Here is a 15,381-nt window from a genome sequence, read left to right as displayed (position 1 = left end):
GGTGCTAAAACAGGAATAATGTGACCTCTTTTACTGGTTTTGGTTAGAATTCTTGCTGCTGAGTTTTGGACAAGTTGTTGTTTATTTTTTGGCAAACCAGTATAACATGCGTTGCAATAATCTAAGTGTCAGAGTACAAAGGCATGAATCAGTTTCTTGGCATCCTCTAGGGCGAGGTAGGGTCTGACTTCTCTGGTACTTCATTTCATTTTTGAAGTGGTTAATTGAACTAATTCAATTTACTTGTACATACAAAATAATAAGACAAAGATCACTTCAGAGGGAAATGTTAGAGCTCATTATTACCAGTCTTATGTTGTATATGGTCAGATAGGAACTTGGTTAATGTTGTCTACATCATTTCACGTGTATATGTTGTGTTGTATTTTTGTATAGCTACAATTTGACTTAAATTTCGCTCCACTATGGACACTCATTCTCATTCATCCCCTCTGTGATTTCTGTAACACCCTGACTGAGTGTTTTCTAAAACCACATTGGTCTCAGCCATGAAGTGTTAAAAGTGTTATACTGAGGACAAGTACACATAAAGGTTACACACAGTGTTTTTATTATGTAATTACAATGTTTATTAAATGTGTTTCAGCTGCAGGATCATCAGTTGAAGCGTTTGGTGTAAAAACCACAGAGGGAGGTAGGTACCATAATACATTTGAAACACTAATAACGAAAATTAAAAATATTAGGAGTAAAGATGACAGATTTGAATCCTTTCCTCAAAGCTCTGTAGTTATTTTAATCTACGTTTCATTATGTGAAGCTTTAACACTGAGTTTAATAACAAATGTGACGTCATGTTAATAAGTGTTCATCAGGTGAAATTGGAAATTAATTTTTAGGATGTTACTATTGAGCAGATTTTCTTTTCCTTTTACAATTAATCCTTAATATTAGAATTAATTTAAAACAAGATAGTCTGATAGTGTCTGATTATATCACCTGATGGTAAACCAGGCATTCATGAGTCTTGTTTTATTTCCTTCTCTTCAGAGAAACACTCTGTGGATGAACAGTGGCCTGCACTGATCCAGAAAGTGAGTAATGTCACATCTGTCTGACTTTACAGATACAACTTTTATTCAACAGATGCAGGAAAAAAACATTTTTCATTATAAATGATGATACAAATCATATTCCTGATTTTCACCAGCTGGTTCTCTCAGAACTGAAGCTACATTCAGGTTGCATCATGTACACATGAGGACTGAAGCAAGAACGTTGTTAACTTATAATGTTAAAAATCAGTGTTACCTCTACCACTGATGAAATGTAAGCTGTATATATCCACATTTATAAAAACACACATGTTCATGAGACATAAACAGAAAAATCTGTAATCATCCCAGCTGAGAGATTGTACATTTGGCCAATGAACATTTTCTTTGTATTTACCAGGTAGAAACAATGACGTCTGTTATAGAGCTGCTTTTGGAAACATTGGCTGATTTGAGCGACGGGGAGCACGAGGATTTCAAGCAAGTCCTCTTGAATCACTTGAGGTTCACAAGACAACATTTTGACATCCAATGGAGGCTGCTTAATATAACAGACATGCAGGACACAGTGTTTTTTATTGTACAGGAGTACGGCCAACAGTCTGTGGAGATGATGAAGAAGGTTTTAAAGGACATTAACAGGCTGTCAGACAGCAGCTCAGGACCCAAAAGTAAGACAATTAAAACCAAAAAAAGTATTGTGGGACAGGGTGAAAAAATATAAGTGATGATGTCTGCATCACTGTTGCGGTTTAAGTATAATTTTGTAAATAATTTGTAAATTAGTACAAAGCAATATAGCCTGATACAAAGTGTTTCTCATCTGTTTTTCATCAATCACTCATTAGTCATTTTATATTTTTTTTCTCCTCAGAGAAACATTATGTGGATGAACAGATCTCTACACTGATCCAGAAAGTGAGCAATGTCACATCTGTCTGACTCAATACAACAGCTTTTATTCAATAGTTGAAGGTTTTAAATATTGATACAACCCAAACTCATGATTTAAGCTGAATATTTTTCACTGAAGCTGCATTCAAGCTACAATTTTATCCATCAGTAATGTTTGATATCTTTAACACTGAGGATTAGATGAGGAAATGTCAACATGTACATTTTTCCTGAGTTTCTTCTTCCGCTTTGACAGTGATCTCACAGATAAACATATAACACCCACATCTACACTAACATTCATGAGATGCAATGAGAAACTATTTTAGTGTTTTTTTTCTAGTGGATTGAATATACTGTATGTCTCATTAATGTTTTGATTATTCCAGGTAGCAACAATGGCAGCTGTTAAAGACATGCTTTTGGAAACCCTGAAGGATTTGAGTTATCAAGAGTTAAAGAAATTCAAAGAGGTCCTACGGTGGACTGTCTCCCAGAAGGACCTCCCTGGCATCTCACTGAGGTTGAGTTACACAGCAGACAGAGAAGCCATAGTGGATCTGATGTTACAGAACTGTGGTCAACAGTCTGTGAATCTGATGAAGAAGATTTTCAAGAAAATAAACAGATCTGATCTGGTTCAGAGGTTATCAGACACCAGCTCAGGACCCAAAGGTAAAACAAAGAAGACAAAAACTGTCACATTACACAATCACATGTGTCTAATGAATATATCTAATAATTTATTTTAAAAACGTACAGTAAATCTGCTTGAGTGAAAACTTCATTTAATCACCAATGTAAAGTGTGAGAAAAGTAGTAGGCAGGGGGCAACAAATCATTAATTTAATCAACACGTCTCTGACATGTAACATCTGGTAGGAATCTAACATTAGAGAGCTAGGCTATCTTCTACTTTGAGTGGAAGTTAGTTAGCCTAGCTTGCTAGCTTACACTTTCTGAGTGGAAAACAAACTTAACAGCACGATGGATCCTCCCAAATGTTAAATAATGTAAAGTGACAGATGTCTTAAGTTGCTAATGTTTCATAACCAAGGCTATGTGGGCTTGTTGAAAAAGGAAAAAAAGTCTTGTATCATCGTTATCAGACTACGACTTTCTCCAGTCAGTAGCGCAGAAGGGAAGTTAACATTGCAGCTCTCAGATGTCAGTCAGCCTCTCCTAGAGCCTGAAGCTCAGATGCTAATTTTACAAGTATTTCCAAAGACGGTTTTGTCTTCTTGGAAAAGTGAAAATGATACACAATAGCTGCAGTATCATTATAGATTATGTTTCCTTCCAAACAAAGTGAGGAGAATTCCAGTGTCAGTTTGACTTTAAGGGGTGCCAAAATATTACGTACAATTTACAGTATAATACAGTGCATCAGTGCTACATGCTAGGACCCAAAAAATGACCATGGAGTTGAATGAACACCTCTCTGACACACTGAATATTATAATTTGACAACATTGTAAATCCTATTTGACATCAAAGATTATGTTGTGAGGTGATAATCTTTACATAAAGACGGTCATATTTGTTGCAGGACTTTTATATTGTATTCTATTAGATTTCAAAGGTTTTAATGATATGATATCCAACCTCTCTTCTCTCTGTATGATTATTGTTTATGATTTCAGAAGCAGCAGAGGAGATTTTAGTGTTATTGCAACTAAATCTGACTAAAACTGATTATAGTCTGATATTTAATCAGTCTTGAGTCATTTTCTATTTTCTTTCTCCCCAGAGAAGCAGAGGTCTTCACTGCCCCAGAAAGTGAGTAATGTCACACTTTACTCAACACAGCTTTCATCAAATAGCTGCTGGTTGAAAATGATCCTCATCTTGACCACTTTAAATAATGATACAAACCAATGGTATCATTTCATCAGATGATGCTCACTGAACTGAAGCAGGATTCTGATTGAGCTTTTGAGCTGAAATATTATATCCACCAATAATGTTATAATAAAATCTGTGCTATCTCTACAGCTGAGGATGACAACAGGACAACTAAATGTTTAGGACGTGTATGTTTTTCCAGACTTTCTTATTCAACTTTGATGGTAAATAGGTGGAAAGAGTTTTTAAAGCAGAAATATCACAGATGCTGTTGAAGCAATAAGAACATGTGATCAGGTGGCTCATTCCTACTTTTGGCAGCACAGTGTCAGAAAGAGTTGGAGACATGCAATAAATCACAATTACTAATAACCAGTTTATAGAAATAAATGAAAAAAATCACACTGTGCTCACACTTTGTCTTTATAAATGTATAATTTTGTGTAATATATTAATATTAGTTGTTATTATACTAACATGATTTAAATGTTTACATTGATGCAAAGACATCAGTGTTTTATCATTACAGTGGAAATATTACATAAATGCCCTCTGATCACTTTTAATCCATCAGGACGTTTCAATGACACCAGTTAAGGAGAAACTTTTTGAAACACTGGAAGAATTACGTTTCTGGGAATTCTTGCAATTCAACGACATCCTGCAGAAACTTCGAAGACAGAAACACCTCCCAAGAGTCCAAATAAAGAGGACCTACAGCACAGTTGACTTAGTGGATCTGATGGTGGAGCTCTACGGTCAACAGTCTGTGGAGGTGACCAGGGAGGTTTTAAAGAAGATGAACAGGATGGATCTGGTGCAGAGTTTGTCAGACACAAGCTCAGGATCCAAAGGTAAGTTGTGTGAAAAAAACAAAACAATACAATTCCAATATGAAACATTTGGTATGCAGAGTAGTTACTGTTTTTTCATCATTAAAAATAAATTTTGGACAGTCAGGCAGCCATTTGAATATGTGTTTGTTTTGATTGTTATATTATCTAGATGCCATTATCACAAGCAAAGATACTCACTGTATGCTGTATAGTCATTATAGTCAATGACTGTAGATCAGTCACTGTTTTTAAATTGTCCACAGCAACAACAAGCCAAAAATAAACCCAGAATAACTAGATTCCTACATATAGCATAGTTTCCAAAATGACATCTATTAATCGAAAAAGCAAGATCTTTTCAAAGGGTTTCTTCTCTCCAGTTACCAAATACAAAACAACACAAGCAGCTTCCTAAAAGTCTAATGGTTAAGGTGCATACCACATAACTGTAATGGACTGGTTTGATTACAGTCGAGGACTTTTGTTGCATGTCATACCGCACTCTGTCCACTCATATTCTGTCTGCTTCTTGACTGTCCAATTAAGGATAAAATGCAAAAATAAAAAGAAAATAGTGCTAAAATAAAAAACACACACACAACAAAGAAACCTCACTCACCTGTAGTGGCGTCTGCAGCAGTTGTATTTCCCAAAGTTTCGTAATATTCATCTCAAACTTTTTTGCAGCCAATACAATGGAGATGAATGAAATTCTTTAGTGATGCTCTCACCATTGATATATTACATTAAATTAATCTCACGGAAAAAGTCTCTTTTTTCCAGGAACAGTGTCTCTGTTAAACTGAATAATCCTCAGAACATGCTGTCAACACTTTTTATAAGAACTATTTCTTCGGTTTAAAAAAAGTAGTTCCAATGAAAACTGTTAGTGAACATTTTACATTTGTTGTAATCTGGCAAAAAAAGTAATTAATTATCATTATGTTTCTGTTATGCCATCATGAAGGTGTAAAAAATTTGCATTGCCTCTTTAGTTTTTGGTACAATGACAACATAAGACAGGACACTGATGGATGGATGGATGGATTTATTTCCAAACACCTGGTCAAATAATTATAATGATTATAATATTTGGGATGTTTTGGCAAAAAAAGATGTTATACAAACTAATCTCTGTGTTATTTGTGATAAAAAAAATTAGTTTTTAGCATTAAGTATCATTAAGTTGTTGGTTTTTGGTACCTGACTTGGTACCACAACAGCATAATACAGGACATTGACTATATAACATGATGGCAACATCAACGCCCATTACTTTACATGTTTATGGAAAGTTACCATATGATTCCATTTATAAATGTATCATCATTTCTCCGATGTGTTTTGACAAGGGCCTTCAAGAAGTTTGGAGTTTGAGGCTCATGGAAGAATGATGGTAATCCCTTTCATTCAATCATTTTGTCATCTGTTTTCAATTTCCCATTGATTTGTTGATGTAGTAAAATTAGTGATTAAACAGGAACAATTCCACTTACAGTAATTACAAAAGTGATTGTCCTCCTGTGCAGGAGTCCAGTGATTGGACTAAACTTGAACCTGAAGTGAACAGTACAGATGCAGATGAGGATCCAACTTACAGGTAAAAATATCTTCGATATTGTGTCACAACAAACTGGAACTATGGCAAATATTTCAGCAAGGTTCTTCAAAGATCTTTTTCCTGCCATGTTACAGTAACAGTCATAATTAAACATATAACTTTAAATAAAATCAAGGGACCTGCTGGTTAAGTTTACCTTTGTTTTTTTTCTTTCAGCCTACAGTCTGAAGAAGGAAAGTTTGAATGCAGAGTCTCCGGTTTGCGATGGGTCTGTGAAGAAAAGGTCAGCATTAAGTACCAGTTCTGGTCTTGGGAAGAACACATAGAGAGAATGGAAAGCTTACAATACATGCCTGCAGGTCCTCTACTGGACATCAAACTCATTGCTGGGAAGTTAAGTGAAGTGTACCTGCCACACTGGATCTGCGCAGGTAAGTGGACACATAAAAAAATAAGTTTAAAGAATTAAGATTTTCATTAGTATTCATTAGTATGTGTGTAAAAACATTGATCTTTGTTCTCCTCACTAAATATATGTGCTTGTATTTTGTGCAGATGACTCTACGATATTAGACAAGTTTGCAGTCCTACACATAGATGCCTGTGGAGATGTTGTTGAGGACGTGTCTGAGGTCACATCATCCCATGTCAAGTTATCCGAACTAATTTTCTCTCCAAGAGCGGTCCTGATGAAAGTCGGCTTTCCGGTGAAAATAAAGTGCAACATGTTAATATACTATAAAACAAACACAACGTTCCTCCAGCTACATGTGTACCTGATCCCACATGATCCTGCTCTACAACAGGTTCTTTAATATCTTACTGTCACAAATGTATTCTATAATAAGATTTAAAAAACCTACAACTGAGTATTAGGGCCAGTGGTGAAAAAAAGTGAAATTGTGAGAATAGAGTTACGAAGTGGAAGGGGTCACTGATCACAGAAGGTTCTTTTTTTTTTCTTTAAACGATATCTAAAAATATGACCAATATGACTTAACATTGAAACATATATTTATGATCAATAACAAATTTCACATTTACACTTCTTGTTTTTATGCATATTGTATTGAAGATAAGCCACTTAAAACATGAGACAGCGTAATGGACACATTTCCTTATTTCAAGATGAAAGACCAAGTGATTCTCGTCAGATTTCTGTCAGCAGGTTGGAGACAAAGAGATCTCACTGACAAACAGGAACTTTTCAAATTAAGCCCACTGCTCACCGCATGTCAATGTGCAGCAGCCTTCAATCCTTTTCCGACACCATACATTGAGATTTGATCTCTGCGCTCTTTGGCACAGCTGTCTGGACAAAACCAAGTGCTCGATGTTCCTCAGCAGCTGCTTCACAAGTTTTACAACTCAGAAATTATGGTTTATTATATTTTGACCGCTGGTTTTATACACTAAGTATTTCCTCATTGATGAAATGTACTATAACTTAATTTTTCATTAAGGCTGCTCTCACCTGTTTACTCATTAAACCACAATTCTACAACAGCGTATTTGATTAATCTCAAAATATATATGTCATAAAATTTTATATAATAGCCTATTAAAACTTTATTCTCAAATTAAAATATGCTTTTCAAATTTGTGGCTTTATTTTAGTAACATGATCTTTTCCTCAATATCATGACTATTCTGGAAATCTCACATTTCATTTTTTCCCAGTGGCCCCAAAACTCTATTGTAAAAACCATATTGCTTGTTCATGTACTTTAAAACACAGATGACAATGTTTGCTACTGTAACCTTGAAGCAGCTTTGTGTTTATTGTTTGCTGTTTTTTTTTTCAGAGAGTGAACAATAAGAAATTCTCTAAAGGATATGAAATAATCGAAAAGCCAAATCCAGACAAGTACCTCAAAATGCAACAAGGATTCGTTCTCACCGCAGACATCAACACAGCAAAAATTTCCCCTCCGGTATACTTTGTACTGTCTCTCAGTACTTACATTTCAGTCAGCCAACTCATGTGGAGTACATTATTATTTAAATGCAGAACATGTACAGCATTAATGTTTGGCGTCTAGGCTCTGATCTTGTGACTCCCCACAAGGAAACATTGATGTCTCATAGCAGGAAGTTGGAGCAACGGCATTAACTTCCCTCCTAGGGGAAGACAGACTCAGAGCCTACAGGTGGATGCTGGGGTGGAGGTTGAGCTTTTGAAACTCTATAGGCCTACAAATGGCAGCAAGCAAGCATAGCTTGTATGACCAGTGTGGCAGCAGGATGCAGCTAAATGTGAGCAGAGTACTGACGACTTAAGTACACCGCCAAGATTATAAGGGTGTGTTGGATATATGTCACAGTGAGGGGAGTATGGCTTGTGAGTGGAGCAGCCACTTGACTTTGGCTGCCTGAACTAGCTCACAGACCTCGCTTCAGTTATATAGTGAATTGTGGTTCAGATTGTATGAAAAGATAAAATAGGATCAAAGCCATTGCATTGCACATTGAGGTGTGCAAATGGTGTGGTCACACCTAGCCTTGCACATTTTAACAATATTTTATTTCAAGTTGATTTATTGTATTTGTGTTATTATTAGATTTTTTAGATGTGACTGATAGTGAAATTGCAGCCATTTTGCTGCAGGGATTTTGACACTTTTGTAGTTCCTTTAGCCATGTTGGAAATATTGTAACTGTCAGAAATTTAAAAATCTTCAACTCAGAATTGCAACCAGGTAGCTTGCGTGAACGGCTTTTCCAATTTTGCTGTAATTAAACACTGAACAATATGATGTGAACACGATGTAAGACACAAGGAAAATATGCAAGTGAGAAACATGGATACAATTAAGGGAATTGGCATTTAGACTCCTTTAATTGTAAATAGATGCATCATTGTTTGTATTGGCAATTTGTGCAAAGGGACATGTGATGAGTGTTGTCAACTTAGCAACATTCTCCCTAGATACAGCTTTTAAGAGCCTAGTGACAAATCTATTGACTTTTTGGTCACACATAAGGTACTTCAAGAAGGTTGCCAATACTGCTTGGTGAATGTGGAGTCAGCTTTGCTCGCTGTGTTCAGAGTTTGGGAGAGATCAGCAGCCAGACAGAAATGTGAATGATTTGAGCATGTGCAAAACAGTGTTCCTAATGACCAGACACTAATCAACTAGTTTTGTTTTTGTTGTAAAGGATTTAACTTGACTGTTTACCTTTGTCAAAAACTAACTCCTCTCCTTTTATGTTGTATTTTTACACAGAAATTAACTCTCAGATATGACAGCCAAGACCCAAATTTCTATGAAGTGTTCATTGAAAATCCAGACAGAAACTTCAACTTTACACTCTCTGACCATTGTACAAAGAAGAGTGAACCAGTGTGTGAACCAGTGTTTGAATCAGTGTGGACCTGTGAAATTCGAAAAGGTCAGTGGTTGTTAAACAATATTACCTACACTATATAAAAATATGCATTCTGTCTTTTCCATTAACTTAACCATTCTATATAATTAATATAATAATTAATGAGACCTGAATCACCAACACCAATGCACACTGAAAATAGACTTGTTGCTCTGTGGGTGTGATATTCTGGTTGTAGCTGTCTGAATTATGTGTTCACCTGCCATTTAATACGTGATAATGAGGAGAAATTCCTGTTTATTTAATTCCTTGAATAGTTAGAAACCCATAGAAGTGCTTAAGACAGCAAGTATTGGGACAGAATGATTTATCAAAGACCCAACACAACAAATTTGATCACAGTCATAATCTGTTGGCTTTAGAATTAGGATATTAATTATATTTAATATAATGATATTTTAAAATATATCATTATTAAATATTTTGTTAATGAATGAAATACATAAACCCACAATATCAGCAAATATTGATATTTGTTTTGTTCTCCATTTCATTTCAGCTGACTATCCAAAATCTGGTCATTTAGAAGGTAAGACACTGCATATATTTACTGTCCATTACTATATGAGATTTCAGCTTTCAGTCATATTTCATAAATATTTCACACATTCATTGCAAATATTTCAACCAGAATAAAACCAATTGGAATTTCATCAATGTTTAAAATGTTTGTAGTTTTGAAACCTAATCATATGATCACCATAATATTATTGTAGCACCTGAAGTTGTATTTAGCTGAATTTACAGAGCTGAACTGGACTAGCTGTTTTGTGCAGTATTCTTGTAATTTGTTTAGCCTGCTGAAGTATTCTTGTCTAGAACAATGTATTTATTATGCAATTATCATTTAATGTGTTGCAGCTGCAGCATCATCAACTGGACCATGCTGTGGTGCTACAGTGAGAGGTAGGTACATTACAAAACATAAAGAGGCACTTCACCTTAAACACATGCATGTTTGCAATAATTGCATTTTGCTTCCTTAAATGTAAAGTTGACTGAAATACTGATAAATACTTTGTTTAACACTTTTATTGTGGAGAAGGCTTCAAGGCTTCTATACATCCTCTAACATGGCCTACGGAATATGATAAAACACATTTTGATCTTTTTTCTTTTTTTTAAATGCCTATATAAAAAAAAGTTACATCTGTTGCGTTATGCGTCAAATTTGACCCAGTTGTAATTATGGGTTGTTTATGCAGAGAAATACATATTAAATGGTGCCAAACCATCATGAATAACAAAAAATACAACAAAACAAAAATAATAGTAAAATAAATAAAAATATATAATAAAATAATAAAAATAAATATAAAAAAATAAATAATAAAAAATGGTATAATAATATTATGTAATAATATTAAAATTATGTTTCAAGCATATTGACTTGAATTCAATTGTAGAGTGGCACCCAGCACACATACACACACACCATGCCAGAGATGACGCTTGTTTGATCAATGAAAATAAAATGTTTTTGGAAATTAAATTCACTTTTCTCCTTTTTTCATAGGGAAGTATATACGGTCAATTTTGAGCCATAACACAACAGATGTAACAATAATTGCTCATTTTAACATATAAAAAATATGAACAAGTTATTTTGGTAATTTTTTTGTTCATCATTAGCCTCTCATGGTCTTCTAATGTATTTGCCTGTTCTGTTCATCATAAGCAATAAAATAGATACATTTTGCCTATTTTGAAATAAAAACGATTTGTACATTGTAAGTTAAATGTGGTCTAAGGTACACAAAATATCAAAGTAAGTATATATAAATTATGGTTATGATAGAATAACAAGTCACTTGTCAGATAAAACATGTTTCTGGATTATAATTAGTTTTTTTTTCAGTGCTTGTTAATGAATTCAAAGACAGGTCAAATTTGACCCGCTAACACTAAAGGTGTAAACCCTTTTCTAACACATTAGAAGTGTTAAAATATATTATTCTTGATTGATTATTGAAGTTTAGGATTGCCTATAGTTAAAGGATAAGGATGGCAATTTCCAGTTTTTTTAGTCTCAACAAATCTCATGTTCAGAGCCACAATAACAATGGATCAATTCTACTCACAAGTATTGTGTCTGTATCTAGAGTGTGACATGTTATTCCTCTGTGCCACGAACAGTGTGGTTAGTCATTTAAAAACAGATCCAAAGACTAATTACAGCGACTGAGTTTTTACTCTCTGGAAAGTATTTCTGTGTTGGGAAAAGGCCACTGCACGTGTGCAAGGACATGGTTCTCTTTACAGTAACAGTTACAGATTATTACGGTAACCACCATCTTCAGGGATGAAGGAACATGTCACCCAGTGCAGCAATGTGGCTCATTAACATGTTTTTAGTAGTTTTTTAACAACAACGGAGGTCTATGGCACAGAGGAATAAGATATATCAGGCTTTGGATAAACACACACTACTTGTAAGTACAATAGATTCATTGTTGGTTTGACTCTGCACATGAAATTTGTTTACAACAAGAACAATATAGAAAACCACCATCTTTATGCTTTAATCACTCTCATTTATACCTTATGCAAATACTTAAATACAATAAATTTATTTCAATGTTTTGGCAGTTACTATCATATATTTTCAAGAGTTTCAAGAAATAAAATGTTTCTACCAGAATGCAATGCAAACATTATTAACATTTTCATGACATTTGGTTTAATTTACATTGTTTGTTGTCTTTAGTCTTTTTTTTAATTGTAACCAAACATGTATACGTATTTTTGTAGCTGTTGTAGCTTTGGTTTTGAATTTTACATGAAACTTTATCCCTCTGTAAAGTATGTATTCCCTCACTTAAACTTTTGTTTAGTTGATCTGATATGTAGACACTAATAGATACTAATCCACTGAGGGATTCATAAACAGGAAGAGCAAATCAAGGACAAATTAAGAGAAACAAAAGCTTCTGAGAGACAGATCCTGATTTTATATTTGCCAACTTTTTTCTCAAGTGTTCTGATCATTAAAGAAAGCAGTTTGTTTTCTGTGTCAGTGACGTTAAAGAAGAACAATACAATTGTTAAACAATTACAATTTTCCCTAAATTTCTTACAGCTTTGGGATCCTCAAGTGGAGCAACTGGTGGAAATACTTTGGCTGAAGGCAGGTCCACAGGTATTAACTATGCAATTTTCTCATGAAATGACTTTTAAGAATTACAAGGAAAAAACAAAAAAAAACCCAAACAGAACAGGTCTAAGTTGATCAAGGGTTAGACACATTATAGTGGCTAATGTAAGTGCTGCATGGGATAACAAATAAAACAAAAAAGTGAGATTTGAGGGTTTAAAAATGGCATTTGGAGGATGAATGACATTATATTTATAAAATGTAGAACTGACCTGTCAAAATAAACACTTTATGGGCTCTGATTCCTCTTTATTGTGTTCATTTGTGTTTTATTTGGATCTCTATTAGCTACTTCAGCAACCATAAGTACTCTTCCTGGTGTACTTGGTCCTTAACCTTAAGTCCTTTTCTCAGAAAATCTATGGCACGAATGAAGTTTGTGTTTGTAATATTTGACAAATTTAAGTAAGCTCCACTTTAAATAAAAAAAAGTAGAATTTATATAGAAATTGTTGATTGTGTAAGTGAAAGGAGCAGCACAAAGTTGCACTTTGATGTGAAATCACAATGATTAGAGGGTGAGAGATTCAAGATTGTGTTTGATAAAACCCTTTGTATTGTAAATCTTTATGAATCAAGAAAGCCTGATGCAAAGTGTTTTATTCCATTTCTCCTTAGAGGAACAAAGTGTGGATGAACTATCTGCACTGGTCCAGAAAGTGAGTAATGTCACATCAGTCTGACTTTTCACAACAAATCTTCATTCAATAAGATGCAGGTTGAAAATCATCCAATATTTTAAATCATGATTAGAACTAATGCTGCATTCAGAGGAGCTGTTCAGCTCTAATCAATAAAATTATGTTCAAATCATCTCCCTTTGTTTATTTGTTTTTATTTCACCAGGCAGCAACAGTCACAACGATTAAAGAGAAGCTTTTGAAAATGCTGCAACGTTTGAGAGAGGAAAAATTCGAAGACTTCAAGTGGTTTTTGCAGGATAGAGACCTCATCCCGGCAGAACTCCCGTGCATCCCACAGAGCAAACTGGAGAAGGCAGACAGGAAACATGTGGTGGATCTGATGGAGCAGACCTACAGCCAACAAGCTGCAGAGGTGACCAAGATGCTTTTCAAGAAAATAGACAGGAACGATCTGGTGAAGCTGTTGTGAGACACCAGCTCAGGATCCAAAGGTAAATTATAAGAAAACAATAAACAAATAAAAACACAGAAGTGGCCTGTTTAGTGGCAAAAACAATCCCATTTTTGCTGCTGACCTAATTAATTAAAATATTACAGAACATTTGGACCTGATCAAACAAACAGTTAAAGGAGTATTTTACAAGTCTTCCCATATTTTATTTTATTTCTCAGTGATCCACTCATCAGTTGCAGCACTACTGCTATCTCTAGCACTGAGGAGGACAAGAGGAAATCAAGAAACAGAGCTGTCCAAAGTTTTTAAGACACAAGTGTAAAATTATTGCATTGTGACTATTTTTAACTATGAAAACAAAATGCAACAAATCAAATACAGAGGGTGATTTATTTTAGCCTCCGTTATAACAACAAGAACATGTGATGTTTAGATCAGGTGGCTCATTCGAGTTTTTTAGCAGCAGAGTGTGTGAAAGACTTGTGTGAAAAAATGTTTATGTTGATTATTGAGGTCATAGTGTTTGGTGATGTTTCTTATTATATTAAAAGATGTTTCTAATATTCTTCCCCCCTCATGTATGTAAACGGGGGGTGGACAAAATATTAGAAACACCTTTTAATATAATGCAGTCCAGAACAACAACAACACTGCCCACTACGACTTCAATAATAAACATTAAGTTGAATTATCACCTTTCTGACAGTGTCAACAAGAACTAAAACTCTTGTAGATGTAAGACACATTTTTGTTCTTTTGTTTTTTATGTTTTGTTCGATTTGATCTTATTTTAATCTTGTATTTTATTATTTTTTAATTCTATCAGTGTCTTTTTTATAATGCTTTCTTTTTATACTGGATATCTTGTCTTAATATCTTTTTTGACATCTCACATAAAGCACTTTGAATTGTCTTGTTGTTGAAAGGTGCTTTACAAATAAATATCAGTTGCCTATGAATGTACTGTATCCTTTGAAATTACCAGGTGGCAACAATGGAGCACTGTTTACTGTATGAGGGTCATTCAACATATTTTCTATTTTAAAATCTATAATAAATTCCCTCATTGTTATGTTTGGTTCTGATTATTTGAGAGAATGAAGTGATCTAAAAACAACATATATGAAGCAAGTATACTGATGTGACAGAGTCACATGAGTTTTTCAAAATGTGCACACTGATCATAACATTCATTTGTGTCTGTAATTGTTCAAAAGCGTTTCAAGTTTCAAGTGTGATTGTTTATCTAGAAGAAGAAAGTAGTTCTGAGTGTTTCCCACAAAACCTCCATGCCAGTGAACAACTATTTTCATTCTCATGATTTGGTTGTAATGAAAGCCTAAATGAGAGGTCATCTTCTCAAATTATTTTGCATATACCTTTGAATAAAGGAAAGGCACTGCAGGTTGTTTTAAAGTTTAAAGTAGGAGGTACATATCAATCATATCAGGAACTGAAAAGTTACAAATGTGAGTGGAGGAGGAGGGAAAACACTGACTTGTGTTCTTGTCTACCTGACGTCTGGTCCTTTATCTTTAAATTTTTACACATTACGGATCTGTATCAGGTCAGATGGGAGGAGGCTGA

The 15,381-nt window shown here is 34.4% G+C and overlaps 1 protein-coding gene across 1 annotated transcript in view; it reads left to right on the top strand.

The window, feature by feature from the left end:
- LOC122987728 overlaps positions 1-14,866 on the top strand; it is a 60,980-nt gene extending 46,114 nt beyond the window's left edge. The window contains exons 22-40 of the mRNA XM_044359747.1: positions 608-655; positions 1,012-1,055; positions 1,417-1,687; positions 1,891-1,934; positions 2,300-2,585; positions 3,661-3,689; positions 4,330-4,609; positions 5,944-5,987; positions 6,121-6,191; positions 6,369-6,583; positions 6,708-6,958; positions 7,958-8,086; positions 9,380-9,545; positions 10,042-10,071; positions 10,404-10,448; positions 12,622-12,681; positions 13,315-13,355; positions 13,543-13,831; positions 14,013-14,866. Of these exons, the coding sequence (XP_044215682.1) occupies positions 608-655; positions 1,012-1,055; positions 1,417-1,687; positions 1,891-1,934; positions 2,300-2,585; positions 3,661-3,689; positions 4,330-4,609; positions 5,944-5,987; positions 6,121-6,191; positions 6,369-6,583; positions 6,708-6,958; positions 7,958-8,086; positions 9,380-9,545; positions 10,042-10,071; positions 10,404-10,448; positions 12,622-12,681; positions 13,315-13,355; positions 13,543-13,809 (2,321 nt within the window). The 3' untranslated portion in view covers positions 13,810-13,831; positions 14,013-14,866. The remainder of the gene's footprint in view (positions 1-607; positions 656-1,011; positions 1,056-1,416; positions 1,688-1,890; positions 1,935-2,299; positions 2,586-3,660; positions 3,690-4,329; positions 4,610-5,943; positions 5,988-6,120; positions 6,192-6,368; positions 6,584-6,707; positions 6,959-7,957; positions 8,087-9,379; positions 9,546-10,041; positions 10,072-10,403; positions 10,449-12,621; positions 12,682-13,314; positions 13,356-13,542; positions 13,832-14,012) is intronic.
- The last annotated feature ends 515 nt before the right edge of the window (positions 14,867-15,381 follow it).

The sequence above is a fragment of the Thunnus albacares genome, chromosome 8, assembly GCF_914725855.1.
Source record: "Thunnus albacares chromosome 8, fThuAlb1.1, whole genome shotgun sequence".
In the NCBI taxonomy this organism is placed as follows: Eukaryota; Metazoa; Chordata; class Actinopteri; order Scombriformes; family Scombridae; genus Thunnus; species Thunnus albacares.
This window is presented reverse-complemented; position numbering and strand designations above follow the sequence as displayed.